We start from the raw sequence: 19,528 nt of genomic DNA, 5'->3' as shown, positions 1-19,528 counted from the left end.
CCTGGGATCGAGCCCCATGTCCAGCTCTCTGATTAGCAGGAAGTCGGCTTCTCTCTTTCCTTCTGCCCCTCCACTCCCACTTGTCTGCACACACACTCAGTCTCAAATAAATAAAATCTTTAAAAAAAAAAAAAAAAAAGGAGCTACACACAGAATCACCACACAACTTAGCAATTCTACTCCTAGGTATATATATCCAAAAGAAGTTAAAACCAACATTCAAACACATACTTGTACACAAATGTTGATAACAGCACTATTCACACTAGCTGACACATGGAAACCCACATGTCCATCAACAGATGAATGGAGAAACAAAAGATACTGTGTCTCCATGCAATGGAAAAATGTACAGCCATATAAAGGAATGAAGTATTGATATGTGCTACCACAGGGATGAACCTTGAAAAAATTATGTTAAGTGAAAGAAGCTAGACACAAAAAGTCACATATTCTACAATTCCATTTATGTGAAATATCTGGAATAGGTAAATCTATAGAGATAGCTGACTAATGGTTGCCCCAGGGTAGGGGGAGGAGGAAACAGGAAGTGAGTGTTTAATAGGGACCAGAATGTCATCTGGGGGTGAAGGAGATGTTCTAGAACTAGATAAAGATGGTGGTTGCACAGTACTATGAATTGTACTAAATTTCACTGAACTGTACACTTTTAAGTGGGTAACTTTCTGTAATATGCATTTCACCTCAATAAAAAAAACTCCTGACTCTTTAAGTGTGATAGACCTCGTAGGTAACATTCCATTTTCTTTTTTTTTTTAAGATTTTATTTATTTATTAATGAGAGACACACACACACAGAGAGAGAGAGAGAGAGAGAGAGAGAGAGAGAGAGAGGCAGACACAGGCAGAGGGAGAAGCAGGCTCCACGCAAGGAGCCCGACGTGGGACTCGACCCAGGGTCTCCGGGATCAGGCTCTGGGCCAAAGGCGGCACTAAACTGCTGAGCCACCCGGGCTGCCCAACATTCCATTTTCAACGTGGTAAAGGTTACAAAGCTAATGAAACTAATATTCAGTGTCAAAATTAGGCTATCTTAACTATAATCAGTCTTACTATTCAGAAATCCAAATGAATTCTCATCTCAGTTGATGAGAAGCATTCCAGTTTTACCAGAATCATAAAATTTATGCTAGAGTGGGCCCAGAGGTAAAGTGCCAAGGATCTGAAATTCTTGCCATGCCACTTAGTGAGTACATAAATTTAAACAAACACGGTCAAATGACCAGTTTCCTCATCTATAAACTGAGGATTATAACACATGCCCCAGGAGGCCATCATGAAGATTGTTAATCCTCGTAAAGTAAGTAAAACAGTGCCTGACACAGAGTAAGCCCTTAATAAATATTAGCTCTTATTATTATTCAGAAAGTGGAGATAAACGAAAGGTCAGCAGGGGTTACACAAGAGCACGGGACATAAAAGTACCTAGTGTGACACCCGGCAAGGGGACTGATGTTGTTACTGGCACGTAATGACAATCTCTCATATTTTACAACTAGGAAACTGTGATCAGTGATAATCACGATGCGGAGGAAGAGGGCAATGAGATCACATCAATACTGAGGCACTAAATCCTTGTACTTCCTTAAAAGTCAATTATTTATCTATCATACATCCTCAACTGAAATAAAGCACATAGGGATAATTTTGTAATATTTGGTCTAAACTGCATTTCTTTACTCCTAGGTGTAACTTTCATTCTGAGTGTGGCCATGACCTCTGCTTCTGGAAACAACAACAGCACAATGTAGGCAAAGGTTAACAATTCCAAACCTCGGTCCCTAACACACCTCTTCTAAAAGCTAAGCTTTATACAAGTGTGCTTGCTCCATAAAGCACATGAAAAACAATGTCTGCTAAAAACAGTGGTCTCAACTTACCAGTTTCACTGATGGAGAACTGCAACATCACATTTAAGGTTTTTTCCCCATAAATTACCAGCTTTTACACAATTCCAATATAAGCTTGGATGTAAACTACTCCCCCACCACCGAGGATCTAAAAGCCCCTTCATACTCCCACCATGCATGGCACAGCTCTGCCTCTATTGTGAAGGAATTCTCTTCCCCTACCAGTAAATCCCTACTGGAAAAATGTGTTTTCCATAAACAGCATCCTAACTCATTGGGGGGTTTTCCTCCATAAGCACTGTCAAATGACCAGTGTTAGGACAAAGACCTGAGCCTGTATCACATTTACACCAAATCCAATTCAGCTAGGGTCTGGAAACTTTTGCATGTCTCCCCCTACTAAGTATTTCACTCAATACAAGAGAACCCAGATGAACGTTACCAGCCCTGATGTAGAGTAGTGCTGTCTCCAATTTTCTCAGTGGGGTTAGTATCAGAGAGAGGACTACAGGCCCCTAATCCTGCACATGTTGGAAGGAGGAGCAACAGAGAACCACCATGCCGTAATGGCCTCTCAGGTACCAGAAACTCCTCTGGAATCTAACAGCAGGTTTACAGGGACAGCCCAGTGGTTGTTAGTAGGCTTCCTACCAGATCAGCTAGGAGCTGGGTACTAGCAATTCAGCCAGAAACTGAGGAAGCCATGGCCAAGGAGCAGCCTCTCAGCCACATACAGGTGGCAGATATAATGCGAACACACTCGAACCTTTCAGCACCGGGCTCCTTGGGTTTCCCTGGCCAGAGTCTACAATTCTGCACATTCTTCTTTGTTTGCTGGGAAATGTTTGTGAAGAGCCATGTGCTGTTCTAGATGAGAGGCCACAGCAGGGTAAAACCCAGTCTCTGCTGTCTACAGTTCATATCCTAATAGAAATGACAACAAAGCAACAAGCACACCTCAGGTGGCAAGTGCTATGGAGGAAATAAAACAGGGCCAGGGCCAGGGCCAGGGCCAGGGCCAGGGCCAGGGCCAGGAGGAGTGTGCAGTTCAACTCAAGAAGTCTGAGAAGATCAAACGAACATCTCAACAGAAATTTAAAAGAAGGAAGAAGGCAAGCCCGACACCCAGCCAAGAGCCTTCCAGGCAGAAGGAAGAGCCAGGTGTGGGGATGTGGATATAGAAGTGGACCTCAGGGACTCAGTGTCTTGCTTTGACTTATACCATCTCAAAAGACCATTCTGGTCACTCTGCTGAAAACAGACTGTGGAGCAGCAAGTCAAGAGAGTCCACTATGGTGATACAAATGGGAGGTGGTGTCCATAGACCTTTAGTCAAGGGCAGTAGCCTTCAAGGTGGTGAGAAGTGTGCCATTTCTGGTTTATTCTGAAGAAAGAAGCAATGAGGTTCTCTAACAAATTGAGAGCTTGAGAAAAAGAAGAGGACTGTGAGGTGCTTGCGGGGTCAAGCAGAAGGGATGGAGCTGCCATCTATTGAAACAGGAAGACTAAGGAGGGAAATGTTTACACCAGAGAAACTCTGGGACTGTCAGGAGTAATTCTGTGTTCTCTGCAAAGATGTAGTATCCAAACCATTCTGCCTCCCACAACTGAGACCTGAAAACTCAAATTCATAGCCTCCCTAGCAGCTAGGAGACTTAAATTCTTTCAGTTAGACCAACCATAGCAGACTCTGATTGGGAAGTAAGAAGCCTGCATGTTGCTTAATGCCAGTTTCTGTGTCTTTCAGCAGCAGTGGCTGAGACCCCATTGGGCTCTGGAATCCTTCTGGAACCCTCTGCCTCATTCTCCATTCAGTATTTTATTACTCTCATGACCTAACTCATATATGTGGTAAATCAGCTTTTAACGATCATTCTGGAAATGACTCCAAGTGTGCTGTGATAACCTGATATCATGAAGACTTAGGGCCAATGATGTCACTCCTTTCACTCTTTATTTTTGAAACCAACAAGGAAGAATAGGTAAGAAATCAATCAGAGACAATAATGGAGAAAGGGTCTCCCTTGCAGTCCAATGGATTTGAGAGAAATAAATTCTGGTCTTTTCTCTTCTCCCAAGTATCAAAATTTGGCCAATTCCTGGGGAATAAGATCCTCTCATCTCAAAGACCTGTGATGAAGAGCACAGGACTTACACGTAGTTAAGTAGAGAGGGGAAGTCTTACTTTGCTATGAAGCCCAAAACACTCTGAGGAAACCTCCAAGGATGTAAAATGCTTAAAATATCCAGACTATTGGGATATCAGAAAATCTTAGAAATTTAAGGTAATATACTAATTAAGTAAAAGGAAGTTTCCTTCTCAGCCACCCTTAAAGAAGTATTCTGAGGTGATAACAACCCATCAATTATAATAACAATTATTCCAATACTTCCCTTTTCCCCAGCTTTCTCTGCAAGCAATGGTAACAATGATATAGATTATAAAACGACACATAATCCTTACAGGCCATACTGGGAAACTGTCCCTACTTGGTTGTCTTTTCTGGGATGCACTCAGATTGGAGTTTCCATCAGACACTTCTCCCTAGCCCTCCTTGGGGGCTCATCTACAACTATCCGGATAGAGCTAGTTTTTCCCAGTCTCAGGTCCATTGAGTTCAACAATTATCTTAGCAACGGATCTTTTTGCATTTTAATTCAATCTTTTCAGTGTTTGCTATTTACATTAGTCTTACTCTTTGTTTCTGAATGTTTGATGTTTTATAGAAATTGACCTGGATCGTGTTTTTGACTATCCCTGAAGAGCCAATTCCACCGGTTTATTTGGTCATTACTAAAAAAGAAAAAAGAAAGTATGTTCTTACTGATTCAATATCAATAGAGACAGACTAATTCGGTTACTTCTTTGGAATACAGTCTGCTTTCTCAATTAAACATACTTTTTCATAGGAAATAGGAAGCTGGTAACTCCTACTGTTGTCAACAGTTGCTAAGTTTTGGTTTGGGGCTTAGTAGGTAAGGAATGTTTGCTTTATACATACACTAACCACACTCAGGTCTCAGCTCCAGAATTTCCAGGAAATTTCTAACACCTGATCTCACATGGGGAGTTCCCCCTGAGGCCGAGGAACCCAGGCTGAGTAAGCCCCCTGAGGCCGAGGAACCCAGGCTGAGTAAGCTCCCTAGCACCAGGAAGGCATCTACACAGCCATTCGTAGAGAAGCAAGGCTGCTGTTTTTTTCCTATTTGTAGCCTTGTGATTTCCTTCTTCCCTTCATGCTCTCACCCATCTTCTTTTTCTTCTCCTTCTCTGCTAAACTGTCTTTTCTAATTCCTTTCAAAACTACAGATTTAACTTTTAATATTATTTTCCAAAATGAAAAGTGCAAAGGGAGATGCCTGGGTGGCTCAGTGGTTGAGCATCTGCCTCAGGGCTCAGGGCATGATCCCAGAGTTCCAGGATCGAGTCCCACATTGGGCTCGCTGCGAGGAGCCTGCTTCTCTCTCTACCTATGTCTTCGCCTTCTCTCTCTCTCCGTGTCTCTCTCATGAATAAATAAATAAAATCTTTTAAAAAAAGAAGTACAAAGGTCATTCATAAATTTGTTGCATACAAAAATAATCAAGCTGTCATAAAGAACTTTTGACCATAAAGAATTTAACTTCTAGCTACTAACATGAAGTTTAAAAACTTTTTACCCTTAGAAAAAGCCTGAATTTTTTTAAAGATTTTTATTTATTTGAGAGAAAGAAAGAGAGTGCATGTCAGAGCAAGTACATATAAGTGGGGGCAGGGGAAACACTCCCCTCTGAGCAGGAAGCCTCACATGGGGCTCCATCCTAGGGTCACGGGATCATTACCTGAGCCCAAGGCAGATGCTCAGCTGACTGAGCCACCCAGCCACCCAGAGAAAAACCATTTTAAAAGACAAAAATACAGCCAGCAAATCCCTCTTTGTGGCACTCAAAGAGGAGTGAAAATAATAGCACAGAATAGAAGTCTTAAAAGTCCCTATTTCTATTCAGAACTCACTGTACACAGTTTATCCTAATGTACGGTATATACTTATTTTCAGAACTACTTAGAAAGTAATAATGTATTAAATGAGTAAGTAATTACTGGGTCTCTATTTCCTTTTGTGACTCCAAATAAAGTTAACATCTCACTCAACCTTATGATTTTCTACATATTAGAAAGGACAGACAACATTCTACATACCTAGCACACCACAGGTATTCAGAAGAAGTTATCTGAGAAAATTTTCACTTTAAAAATAATAAAATTAGGGGTGCGTGGGTGGCTCACTTGGTTAAACTTCTGCCCTTGGCTCAGGCCATGATCCCAGGGTCCTGGAATGGAGCCCTGCATCGGCTCCCTGTTCCCACTCCCAAGTCCCTGCTCAGTGGGGAGTCTGCTTCTCTCCCTCTGCCCCTCCCCGCTGCTTGTGCACTCTCAAGCTCGCTCTCTCTCACTCTGCTCTCTCTCTCAAAAATAAAATCTTAAAAAAATTAAATTAAAAGTAAATAACTGATTGCATTGATTGCAACAATTTGCTAATCTTTAAGGAAGAACAACTCTTTCACCTCTACAAAGAATTTTAAAGAACGTAGGCTAGTAATTATTAATACAACCCATCAAGCATCAATTTCAGAAGATGGTACTTGGAGTCACAAAACTCTAAAATTTAAAACTAAAATGAAAAAACATTAAGTATTATTTTAAATAATAGTTATCTAAATCTCCAAGCCAGGAGATCTCATAGTCAAAGTCCCTCACTCAGTAGATGAGCAGGGTGAGGTCTTGATTTTTCCAAGATCGCACACAGATTACCAGCATTAATCAGCGAGGACTTCACTGTCCCACCTCCTGCTTCTGGACACATTAAGGCAGCAGTAAGCACCTGACTCCCTGGGCAGGGTCCAAAGAATGGCAATGCTGCTGGCCCAAAATCTAGTCTGGGGTCCTTACTTACTTGTCCATCTCTATCACCTGGTTGTTAATTCTGGCTACACTGGGGAGTCACCTGTGGAGCTCAGAAAAAGAGAGAAGGGGGCCTTAACATTCAGATGTCCTTGATATGAACATCCCAATCTGGAGTGCTGGAAAGCACCCTGAGAGATTCTAATATTCAGCAAACTTGAGAACTACTGTCTAAATTATGCCAGTCACTGTAACTGTCAATTTATATTCTGGGATTTTTGTTGTTTAGTGATTTCTGTGGTTAGTTGTGTTTCAGGGAGCATTGAAGTAATGTGGTTGGTTGGTTTACTGGTATCAACTGTTAGCTTTATTTGAATTGCTTTAATTTTAACATAAATATCACATTTAATGTTTCTTTATTTGTAAAACCAAAAAAAAATCAAAATTTATTTAAAATATACTCCGGCAATTCTAATGCTACCTAAAACATGTGTGAGATTTATATCTCAAAGACAAAAACATAATAGAAAAGCTTAAGAGATATTTTAGTTGAAAGTCCATGAGTGTAAAATATGTAGAATTCATATGTGAGTGACAAAAGGGTATAAACTACAAGCAGAGAACAGGTGCTGTACACATTATAATAAATACCTAGAACAATGTAAATGTTCAGATAAAAAACCAAATCTATTTGGTATAAACTTTCTAATGTAAAAGTAGCTATCCAAACAACAAGAGAAATCATCTCATATTTTCTCATTAAACTTTCAAGTATGAAACCTGGTTTTTGCTCATTTTTTAGGAAAAAGGCTAACAACTTAAAAATTTCTATGTAACTTGAAATGTGATCTCTTCTAATCCTCCTCTAAGGATGTCACATTGAATGCTTCAAAATATGCTTACATTCAACTACAATATAAAAAGTAAATAAAACCAGTTAAGTATTCCAGAAATTTACATTTTAAGGAGCAAATAAAAATTATCATATCTACAAATCTTTTCAAAAATATTCTCTTGGTACAAAACTCCATCTACAGGGAACTTTGGCATCAGTGATAGTAGCATCTGCTATCTACTTGGAAGCAGAAATATGAGGTGTAAATGTATTTTGTTGGTAAACCTTAAATACCTTTATGTTCACTGATGGAGAACAACTGAGAAAATCAAGACAAAATGTGGCCAACAAAAGGCCATTATTTATACAAATCTGCAATCCGCTGAAAGGACTCCAAACATTTCAGGTGTGCAAGCAAAGCAGCTTGGCTCCTAGTCTCTTGGTACCGAACATGCCTATATAAAAATGCTACAAAAAAAAAAAAAAAATGCTACAAATAACACAGTGAGAGAAATCTCTCAGCATTCATTATTTTACTGCCCAAAATGTTTACCTTCATTTTATTCATGTATTTGTTTATATATGTACACATATCTAAAACACACATAAAATACATGTTTAATATATTCAGTATGTGTATGGAGATACATTTGGTTATACTAAGATACCACTGTCACACAAACATTCTGCTTTAAATAAGTGTGTGCAAGTAAGCGTGTGCACACATAAGTGCGAGTGGGTGTGTCTTTGAGTAAACATAAACTATCAAAAAAACTGAGTCTGGATGTAAAACAAACTCTACGCACCAGTTCTTTTCCGTTAAGTCAAGTCTTCCTTTCTCATCCTATCACACCCTACGATGCTCCTTAAAAATAGGATGTCTAAGCTCTTATTAGGCAAAACCAAAATTAATCCCTGATTATTGGATTCACATTTAGGATTCAGAGACGGAGTCTAAACAAACATTTAATGTTAAATAATTCTGTAATTGTTACGTCTTTAACCAACTCTTCCTTCCTCATCCATCCTGACTTTTCAAAGACATTGTTCAAACTGAATACGACATAATTTTAACTGTATTTTTTAAAGTAAACATTTTTTACCCAAATAGACTGACAATATAAAGCAACACAGGTGGGAATCCTAGAACTTGCTTGGCTGCCTCAATAACCCCAAAGAAAACATTTATTTTAGCCAAACAATTGTAATGTTTGTCTCCTTTTAGAAACATCTGCTGCCAAAATAAACATTTGCATTGGAAGAAGTGTTTTGGCTGTTAAGATAGCACCAAATAAAATGCTTATGTTCTGAAATAACATAACATTTTTACTCAAAAAACACACAGCAAAATACACATATCCAAAGGGTACAGAAGATAAAGACACAAATGAGAATACCTATTGACTTCTAAAGTCTTCTTCAAAAGAACTTCAACTTTAATTAGGTTTTTAAGGGATAAGTTCAGATGGATCACCTTAACAAAAATAACTAATTTCTGTTTAATTTTTCCAGAATACCTTTCAAAACTATTATATTCTTGTTGTTATATCATGCTCTTATTTTTGTAAAGGTCTTTGGAAGACAGATGTGTTTTTAAAAACTAAAAAGGTCGTGTTTTTCATTATAAAAATACTCATAAACTTAAATATCTCACTGCCCTCTTCCCCTTTCCCTGGCTTTATAATGCCAAGAGGCATTAGATTATACAAACTTCTGCAGTAAGGTAAGGATAGTTAAAATATCAACCCACTAACCCTTGATAACTCAGGAAAAATCTCAACACTACATGCGGTAATTGAAATGTGCTTGACACAAATAAATATATCCTCACTTCTGTAGCCTATTTCCCCTGTGTGCTATTTCTTTTATATGAAAATCTTTTTTAAAGCAAGTTGGCACAGGCCTGCATATACATTTATAATCACAAAGGACAAGAGAAGTAAAACAAAACATTTGCTCACCCACATCCCTGATGCAGCCAGGGGTACCTTAGTGTCTATGTTATTTTAAAAATCTAAAAAAACTCAAGAGTCAGATTCTGGTAACCTTAAAGATTATATTTCCTCTCTGTGGTTCTGTATTAGACGAAATCAACCAGTATACTTCCGTTAACCATCTCCAAGTTTGAATTCCAGGAGCCTAGAGGCAGAACATTCTCCACAGAGGCATAGAAAATTCATTTCCCCTCTCGGCTCAATAGAAACTCAAGTAGACTAGTTTTTAGGGCACTGTGCAAAACTAATCTGTTTAGCCATGTATTCGCCTGATGGTATGGGAGAATCAGCATGTGAAAGAGCACAAATCTAGTTCCAGTTAATAAATACCAAAATGATGTACTATTATCATGTCATGCTCAAAGACCTAGTCATGAGTATATTGCAAAAATAAAATTATCACCATACAAAATCAAGAATTACCAGGTTAACACTAAAATCAAATACTCGATGGCCAGTTTCTCCTGATTCTCAGAAACAAAAAGCAAGCAGGGATATTATCCATGTTAAATTTCATATTAGCATGGCAGTCCTTTCTAACAGAATACTCATTTACAATTCCTATCACAGGAGTGGAACGCTAGCCAGGAATCAAACTGTGACCCCTGAGCCAAAGACAACTTACCACTCAGCTGGTAAGTGGGCAACTCAATTTACAAACTTGAATTCCTGCATTTTAATCCTTTGCAGAAATATATGAGCAATATTAAATGAACCTGATTCAGCTCATTAGAGGCTCACAAACCAAACACAGAAAGCTTTGGAGGCTATCCAAAGCAAAGTCATGCCTAGGTGGTGATGTCCACTCAATAAAAACTCAATGTCATCATTATCTTTCAACTTCTTCCCTGAGAAACATTAGCAGCCATGATTACAAAAATGCTCGGCCAATTACATTAATACGAGGAGAAAACGGACAGGACCAGCAGCCAATCACTGTGCCAGGGCCTTGTCTGTGGACAAGTTTATAATTACCCAAAATTTACAAACAAAGCAACTCACTGAGAATTCCCCACCAAGAACACAGTCTAAAACTAACAAAGTAAATGTGCTCTAATAACTTTTACCCAAAACTTTCTCAATTACATTTTTTTCCATTCAAGGCTATTAATTAGCCTATACCTAACTGATCACATGAACTAGTATTTTAAAAGTTGAGTCCCTTTTAAAATGTTACACATATTCAAAAATGCATTCATAGCCATTTTTAGCCTTTTACTTATCAAAACAAGATACTATATTTTAAGACTATATCATAACTAAATGAAAGGATGAAAAGGCAATACAGATTACTTAGAACACTTGATTATGATGAACTCAATATGAAAGTTTGACATATTATGGCCGAGGCATTCAATTTCTTACCAGATACACTACTTTCCTTTCATTATCAGAAAGATTTGTCCTTAATTAGAATTAGGCATTTCTTCTGGTTAGCAGTAAAATGCCTAATCTAAAATCTTAATTAAAAATTTGCTGAAATAGTTGGTGAGTTATCTTCATCAATTTGTCCCTTCAAAGAAATCCAAGAGTTACTGAATTTCAAAAGTATGTAAGAGACACAGGAATTAAAAAAAAAAATACCAAGAACCCAAGAAATTAAGATTACTCATGTACTTATGTACATCCTCTTCTTCCAGGCTTACACATGTAGGAAAGAAAATAATGAAAAAAATATTCCTGGGTAATCTTTTTTTTTTTAAGATTTTATTTATTTATTTGAGAGAGAATCGGCACACACAAGTGGGCAGATCAGCAGAGGAAGAGGGAGAGAGAGGATCCTCAAGCAGACTCCAAGTGGAGCAGGAAGCCCAGCACAGGGCTGGATCGACCCTGAGATCATGACCTGAGCCAAAGGCAACTATTTAATGGAGCAAGTCACCCAGGCGCCCCCTGGGGTAACCGTTGTTTATACACTCTTTTCCATTTGCTGGACTTCTACTTTGGCATTGCAAACTATGCTAATGTTGAAAACTTACAAGACTTGAATTCGTTCAGAGAAAAAGATAAAGGAGTATCTCGTACCTTACCATAAACATCACCTTTCAAAATGAATTTCTGACAGCAGGAAAATATAGTGGAAAGAAGATACAGATAAACAAGGAGTGATTAGCATCTACTTCATTCCACAAGTCCCGTTACTTCTTCCCTTCTTCTCTTCCTGTGGCTGGGGTTATCATACAGGACTATCAGCCCCCAAATGAAATCAGCTACAGAGGAGAAATAGGATTTTGGTAGCAAGCTGCTTGGGCTTTCTTCCCCTCACCTAAGAGCAAACTGAATTAAAACTAGAAAAAGGAAAAGAAAATCATGTCGTACTTTTCAATCATGTCTTACTTTTCAATCATGTTCAAACTATTTCCCCCTCACAATTAGTAACCTCAGCTAAAGATGTTTTATTCTAGGCAGCAAAATATTTCTGGAAGAACGGAATTATGTTAAAAAAATTAACAGAGCAATTAAGTAAGTGTGCAAGTGACTTAGAATTCTGGGCAGCCAATTTTAATAAAGGAGTAATAACAGCTATTTAAGGAACCAACAGCTAGGATTCAAAGGTTGAACTACTTCCATCTTTCCCTACAACCACCTTGAAATAAAAATACCACCCAAGGAGGGACAAAAAATAAAGAGGAAAAATAATATTCAGCCTTAAAAGAAAAGGCTCAGATGCAACTTCATCAACACAGCTCTGGAGCATGTAAAAGTGTATCATTCTCCACTTCCATCTTAGAAGAAAAGTCTGATCCATTTTTTTTTTCTGCCACAGATGATTTTTGGTCAAACACAGGGAAGAATTTCCAGAGAGGAAGTATATGAAACACTGGAATGGGGTACTAGCAACATTAAGGAGTAATTTATCTGGAGGCAGGAAAATGTACGCAGCATCAGCCCAGTGCACCCCCAGGATTAAAGACATGGTGTGGGAATTAATAAATAAGGCTTTCTGGTATTTCTAGTGACTAAACACCTTAACGAGTCTGAATCTAATTTAGTCTTTTCCTAATTTCATGCTTCCTCAGGCCAACATAACAAGGATATACTCTAGTATCCAAGAGACTCTAGGTTTACTATGGCTAAAAAGTAACTCCAACTATTTGTTTCTAGAGAAAAAGGAGAAAAATACTGGGGGACTTTAAAAAAAAGTCTTTAAGTAAAACACAAAACCCATCCAAATCTAAGAAAACAGATGTACCCAAAACAGATGTACCCAAATCCTCTTATATGAAAGCAATATGTTAAGAAATAAACGCAAAAAAACTTTTTGGGAGAATAAAGAAACTTTTCTCAAAGTTGATGCCGTTTTCATGGTTATTTATTTTTTAAATAATTAAAACTTCACCTTAAGAACTCTATTCACAGTTCAAAACATGCCAGTCTGACATCAGAAATGTTAGAAAGCGAAGTTGACTTCATGGGGTTTAGATCTATATAATGTAGTGCAAAATGATGAGATTGCCTGTCTTTCAACTACAGTCAGTAACACGGTAACAGCCTCCACCAAACAGGTATTTTTGTCCACTTTGTTCTAAGAAGCTCACTTTTCCTTTTTATTTATTTTTATTTTTATTTGTTTTAAAGAGAAAGTGTATGCGCATGCACGCAGGAGGCGGAGCAAGCTGACAGAGGGCTAGGGAGAAAGAAAGAATTTTAAGCAGCTCATGCTGGGATTCCCAGGCAGGCCTCCATCTCCTGACCCTGAGGGGAAATCAAGAATCCAATGCTTAATGACTGGCCAACCATGGCTCTTTTTTTAAGTAAACTCCACGCCAAGCATGAAGCCCAAGGCAGGCTGAAGTCACAATCCTGAGATCAAGACCTGCACCAAGATTGAAAGTTGAAAGTTTAACTGACTGAGCCACCCAGGTGCCCTATCACCTTTCCTTCTTTGAAAGAAAACTGCACCTGTGATTACCTGAAAACTATGAAAACTAGAAGAAAAAAGAAAATAATGCTTCCTAATTCTCTCAGTACCAATCTTTAGGTAGACAGCAACAAAGACAAAACATCACCAATTTGAAGGGGAAATGGGATTAAAACCAGCACAAACCTGCTGCTGTGGGTACTGCATTCCTCCCATGGCCCCTGGGGTCCGACCCTGGATACTGATTGGATACCGTTGTGGGCCTGGTGGGCCGTAAGAGCCTCCTGGGTAAGGGCTGCTTTGCTGAGGCTGAGAATGAGGGTTACTGCCCATCCCATACAACTGAGGTCTCTTCATCACCATAGGATCCATTGGGCTGCCCTGGGAAGAAATAAACAAAGACACAGATTAAGTCATTATGTATTACAAAGGCAGAGATTTTGTTACACTAACATTTACACAACTATCCTTACTTTTGACAATATTAAAGACACACAATATATACAAATATCAGATCATTATAATATCTAAAAACTAATATGCTGTAAATCAATTATTTAATTTAAAAAAAACAATTAGGTGGCATATAAAAACCCAGAACATTTAGGAAAAAGGTCTAGATGGATACATGACACCTTATTTTTTATTTTTAGGAAGGTTTTAGCAATTACGAAGGAGGAAACAAAAGGAGGAAAGAGTTTGCAGAGAAAACATTTGCATCTAAAATTCTGCTATACATATAGGATATGAGCATGACAGTTAATCTCAGCCGGTTCCTTTTAGCTTACTAGTAATAAAGATAAAGTATACTGAGTGGTTAGCAACGATTTTGACTTCAAAGTATTCTCAGAAAAACTACTCTAATTTGGACCTGAGTCTGCAACTCCTGATCAAACATTAATGCATCTGAGTACTCATTAGAAAGTGAAAGGGTAGATTTTAGATAATACAGAATATCTAGGGTAAAAGTTTTCAAAGATCACTAGTGCATATGAATAGGCACCCAGACTATGAATCACAAGCCACCTTCCCTATGTCAGTATCTTACCAAACATAACCAGTTCAAATCTAGACTCTGAGTTTTATTTTGGGTTTAGTGAGTCAGCCCATGGGCCTCAGGGCCAAGGCCATTCGGGAGAGCCAGAACTAGAGACTCAACTGGGACTTTCTTGCCTTGGGTGCTTCAAAGGAGCAAAAGCCCTGGCAAGGGAAATCCCTCCCCAAGGTGCTAAAAAAGCCTGCAGCATTCATACAAGAGATCCTTCTTGCCTTCCTTTCAAAACCATATATTGATCCCCACTGTATGCCAGACTCTATATAATACATATGAAAACCCTCTAGAAGGCTTAAAGATTACCAGAATAAATGAGTGAGAAAGTGCCAGGCTCAAGGTGGGGAGGGACAGGGCATAGAGAACCACAGAGCAGAAGGAGCAGCATAAAGCAGAGGCTCAAGGAAGGTGAGCTGCCTGATGTTTATGAGTAAACATAAGCAGTTGAGATCCAAACGAAGCAGAAATTTGCAAAGAAGCTGCAGCAGGCAGAAGACAGTACATGGGTGAGCCTTGCACGTCATCTGAAAGGCTTCAGATTGCACCTTGGGGTGAACCACTAGGTGCTTTTAAGAGGCAGCTATAGTTGGATCCAGCTTCAGAAGGCCTGCTCTCAAGCAGCTGCCTGGAGCCAGGGTGGGCTACTGCAGCAGGCAGGTGAGCTGAAATACTGAACTGGTGGCAGTAGTGGCAGAAAGCAAGCCCAGATTCAAGTAATGGGATGGAAATACAACACAACTTGGAGACTAAGTGATGGAAGAAGACAGGAGTCAAAGGTGGCTCAATAGATAGTAAGACACCATCTGAGACAGGATATGCAGAGGTAGAAGCAGATCAGCCCTCTCCTCCATTTGCCAAAGGGAGCCTTCAGTATTCTACATAGGAAATCTGAGGTTCCTATAGGAAACCCAGGTGAAAACATCTAGAAGGAAGGAACCTGAGATCCCTGGGTGGCTCAGCGGTTTAGCACCTGCCTTCAGCCCGGGGCATGATTCTGGAGTCCCGGGATTGAGTCCCACGTCAGGCTCCCTGCATGGAGCCTGCTTCTCCCTCTGCCTGTGTCTCTGCCTGCCCCCCCACCTCTCGCTCTCTCTCTCTCATGGATAAATACATAAAATCTTAAAAAATAATAAAATAAAAAAATAAAATAAAATAAAATAAAATAAAAAAATAGGAAGGAACCCAATATGTTTGTAGCTTGGGGAGTAAGGGCTGACATAGAATGATATATAGGGAAAAGTCAGCATATAGAGGATACATGCTCCTGGAAAGGCAGCAACTCTTCTGTTTTACTCACTATTGTATCTCTAGGACATAAGTCAAATAGTACACCTGGCACATAATAAAATGTTCAACAAATACTGGATGATTTAATCAACAGGAAGCATATAAAAACTCAAGTATTTCACCCAGGAAAAATATGTGAAAAAAGAACAATGGTAGAGGACAAAATTGTAGAGGATAACACCATTTTAGAGAGAAGGGAAAGAAGCAGTCCATAAAGAAGCCAGAAGAATGGTCAGAAAATAAAGATTCCGGAGAGTATGGTGTCACAGAAAAGAAGGGAGTCATACATCACAACAAATGAGACATGGCAAATGCAACCCTGGTGTTTAAGAGGTGAAGGCTAAAAGCTTTTCCATATTCGGTGACTAGAAGGTAATTGCTGGGTTTGGCAACGAAAGCCTCACCACAGAGGTGAGAGCCGTAGTTCGAAGGTAAGGAGCTATGGCATGAATGGGAGGTAAGAGCTAAGCCAGGAGCACAAACCCAGACCCCAAGCTGGGGAAGCTACAAGAACTGCCAGTTTCTTCCCACTGACACCCCAGCCCAAAGCTGCATGCAATCTTTGCCCTCCTTCCTTGGTATCTCTTAAATGCGCAGTGCACCAGGCACTGAAGAAAAATGAAAACAACCTATCCCAGAGAAATGAGCAATTCACTGGAGACAGGCTGAACAAAAATGTAACACATGCAGTCGACATCCTAACTGGACACACAAGGCATGGTAAGGACAGAGCATCTCAATGGGTCTGTGGTGGGCTGTAACAAAGCCCCCCTACAAAAAAGCTCAGTTCTTGGGGATTCATAGGAATTTGCCAGGAACTGATCTCACCTGAATGAGAATATGTGTAGGCCTAACAGTTCTGCTCAAAATTCAAATTTCATGGAATTTTAGATGTGTTACTTTCACCAGTCAAGGAAATTTTGTACTTACAATGATTATATACTGATGTTACACAACCTGTGCTAACTTCACAATTCAACACACAAACATGTATGTTGATATACTGCAATAAAACAAAAATCAAGTGTTAAGAATTAAGTTTTCCTAGAATGAGTTAAATCAGAACATATGCCTTAAAAAAAGCTGAATATAATTATTTTCCACACTTTCTCTCAAAAGATAAAACTTCCTATGGAAGTGTGAAAATCAAGGCTCAGCTGGTGATTTCAGAATGAATGAATGAATGGCCAAGAGAGAGGCTGAGTAAATCAGATTTCAAGCTAAATTTCTAATACGGAGTCCTGAGGCAGCCCTATCTTCACATTCAATCTGGATTAGCCAGGACATAGGAAAGGTCTACTTATTTCACTTTAAATAATGCACCCCAAAACTGGCTTAATTAAAGCAGAAATTTAAAATGGAAAAATGATTATTGGAGTGTCTTTATTTTAATGCTATAGGTAACAGTGCAGCAAATTCATCTTATCAGTGACTAAAATTGTTTTGTAATATCTGTCTAATCACTGCAATAAACCTTTACCATCCTACTTAAAATTCAGCTCATTTGCACCCATGTCAAAAATGTTAGCTTAACCCTGAGAGTTCTGAAAATCGAAAACATGAAATACATAGATTATCTGTACCTCTCAAAATGCATCTAATACCTTTCAGTGAGACTTCAGATATGAAAACAGATACTTATACAGTGCAAATTATTTAATTTTAACCTTCTCTCCTTATGGTCTTGTGTTAAATACTCATCCACACCTCAAATTCATCCTGCTGTGTGCTCTTCCTATTTTTAACATTAAATATGTACAAGTACAGGATCTCAACCCCTGCTTTTTACTACTTCCTCCTTAAAGAAACCAAAGACCAAACCAAATATAGGTTTTTCCAAAAAACCTAAAGGTCAAGTCGCTTCTCCTATTCACTTCTAACCCAAAACAATTTTAGTATTTTTATCATCTCTCCTTGGTTGATCTATTCCAGAGTACCATCATTTTCATTTCTCATATAAAATGTATGCTCTATCAGAGACATTGTGCATATTAAAACAGTCCTCAAATACATTCTCTAAATATGTTACTCCTCTCTAGATACCATTCCACAACTACTGCAGTTTGAGCTTCAATCCTATAAACTAAGTCCTTTGAAGGCCACAGTATGTACCACCCATTTTCAAAGAACTCAAAACAACTAGTGTAGGTTTAATTATACTCAGTGTCTTATGCAATTTTATTTATTGGTAAGGCATTCTTATAACTCCTTTGTTCAAATAAACTTTTGTGTAGATATGCATGTATCAATTGTACACCACACATGAACACGTGCACACACATGCCTTCCTACATCTCCTTTTGGGAAGCTGCCACTACTACCTACATCCTCCAAAATCCTCTGAAGGTTTTCTATCCCAAGGACAACTAAATAAGAGTACAATGTGTATTTTTTTTAAATATATATTTGAACATATATTCTAGACAATTTAGGCAGCATACTTGGGCTGTATTATAGGTAAAAGAGGTTTATCAAACGCTGGCCTAAGAATCCAACAACACTTTTAAAGATAATCCAAATTAAACAACAACTCACTTACATACTTTTAGTATACTTTAGACAGACTTTTTTTTTTTTAAGTAGACTCCACCCTGGGTGTGAAGGCCCAACTCGGGGCTCAAACTCACAATGGTGAGGATCAAGACCTGAGCTGAGATCTAGAGTCAGACGTTTAAGTGACTGAGCTACCCAGGTGCCCCTACTTTAAATAGACTTGATGTTTTTTATACTTATTCCTTCATTACCACTCTTTCAGAGTATGCCACCATATGTTTTTATAATAAAGATATCTATGTAATTGTATTTACTACCAAATATCAAGTTAGGGAAATGGTTTATTAGTAGTTTCTTTCTGAATATAATATGCTACAATTTTTTCAGCCCAATTTCTTAAACCACAAATTGAAGAAAAGCATTGCAAGCCCACTGAAAGAACTATCCTATTTTCTTGATCTCTAATCATATCTATACATCTGGATTAAATATGCGCTCAGAGAAAGAATCTCTTCCCATTTTGAACCATTATTTGGGAAAATATTCTATATTACCAGCAACTAAAGAAAACTTCGAAGTAATATTTCATTACCTATAAAATGACAAAAATAATGAAACCCAATTTAAGTAAATGAGTGTTTATACCAGTAGGTTTTATACCTACTAGTAGGTTTTTCACTACTACTTCACTCTGAGAGATAACAGGACAATAAGCTTTAAACAAAAGCTTTAAAAACTCTATCTTGGGATGCCTGGGTGGCTCAGTGGTTGAGCGTCTGCCTCTGGCTCAGGTCGTGATCCCAGGGTCCCAGGATGGGGTACCACATGGGGCTCCCCTGAGGGAGCCTACTTCTCCCTCTGCCTATGTCTCTGCCTCTCTCTCTCTGTGTCTCTCAAGAATAAATAAATAAAATCTTTAAAAATAAAAAAATAAAAAATAAAAACTCTATCTTGCTCCAACTCTAACCCTGTCTCTCAAATGGGGTAGGGGTGCGATTTCTCCAAATCCATCTGCAGCTACATGATTTTTAATACTGACAGGAGACAGCATAGTCCAGTGAAGAAAGTGTGGGCTTGGCCGCAGAGTGGGCCCACACACTTATCTCACCACTTACTACCACTATATGACCCCAGATACATTGCATATTAGGCTTCTCACTCAGCAAATCGAAGAAATAATACCTAACTCACAATGCATGTGAAAATCAAATTAATAAGAACTGTAACAGTTCTGAGAGCCACTTACCAATTGT

General features: G+C 38.7%; 1 protein-coding gene across 10 annotated transcripts in view; it reads right to left on the bottom strand.

The window, feature by feature from the left end:
* The window catches only part of ARID1B (AT-rich interaction domain 1B), a 435,055-nt gene that overhangs the window by 369,948 nt on the left and 45,579 nt on the right, over window positions 1-19,528 (bottom strand). For all 10 annotated transcript variants that reach the window (XM_038526412.1, XM_038526413.1, XM_038526417.1 and 7 more), the window contains exon 2: window positions 13,631-13,825. In XM_038526412.1, coding sequence (XP_038382340.1) covers window positions 13,631-13,825 — 195 coding nt within the window. The remainder of the gene's footprint in view (window positions 1-13,630; window positions 13,826-19,528) is intronic.

The sequence above is a fragment of the Canis lupus genome, chromosome 1 (assembly GCF_011100685.1).
Source record: "Canis lupus familiaris isolate Mischka breed German Shepherd chromosome 1, alternate assembly UU_Cfam_GSD_1.0, whole genome shotgun sequence".
NCBI lineage: Eukaryota > Metazoa > Chordata > Mammalia > Carnivora > Canidae > Canis > Canis lupus.
This window is presented reverse-complemented; position numbering and strand designations above follow the sequence as displayed.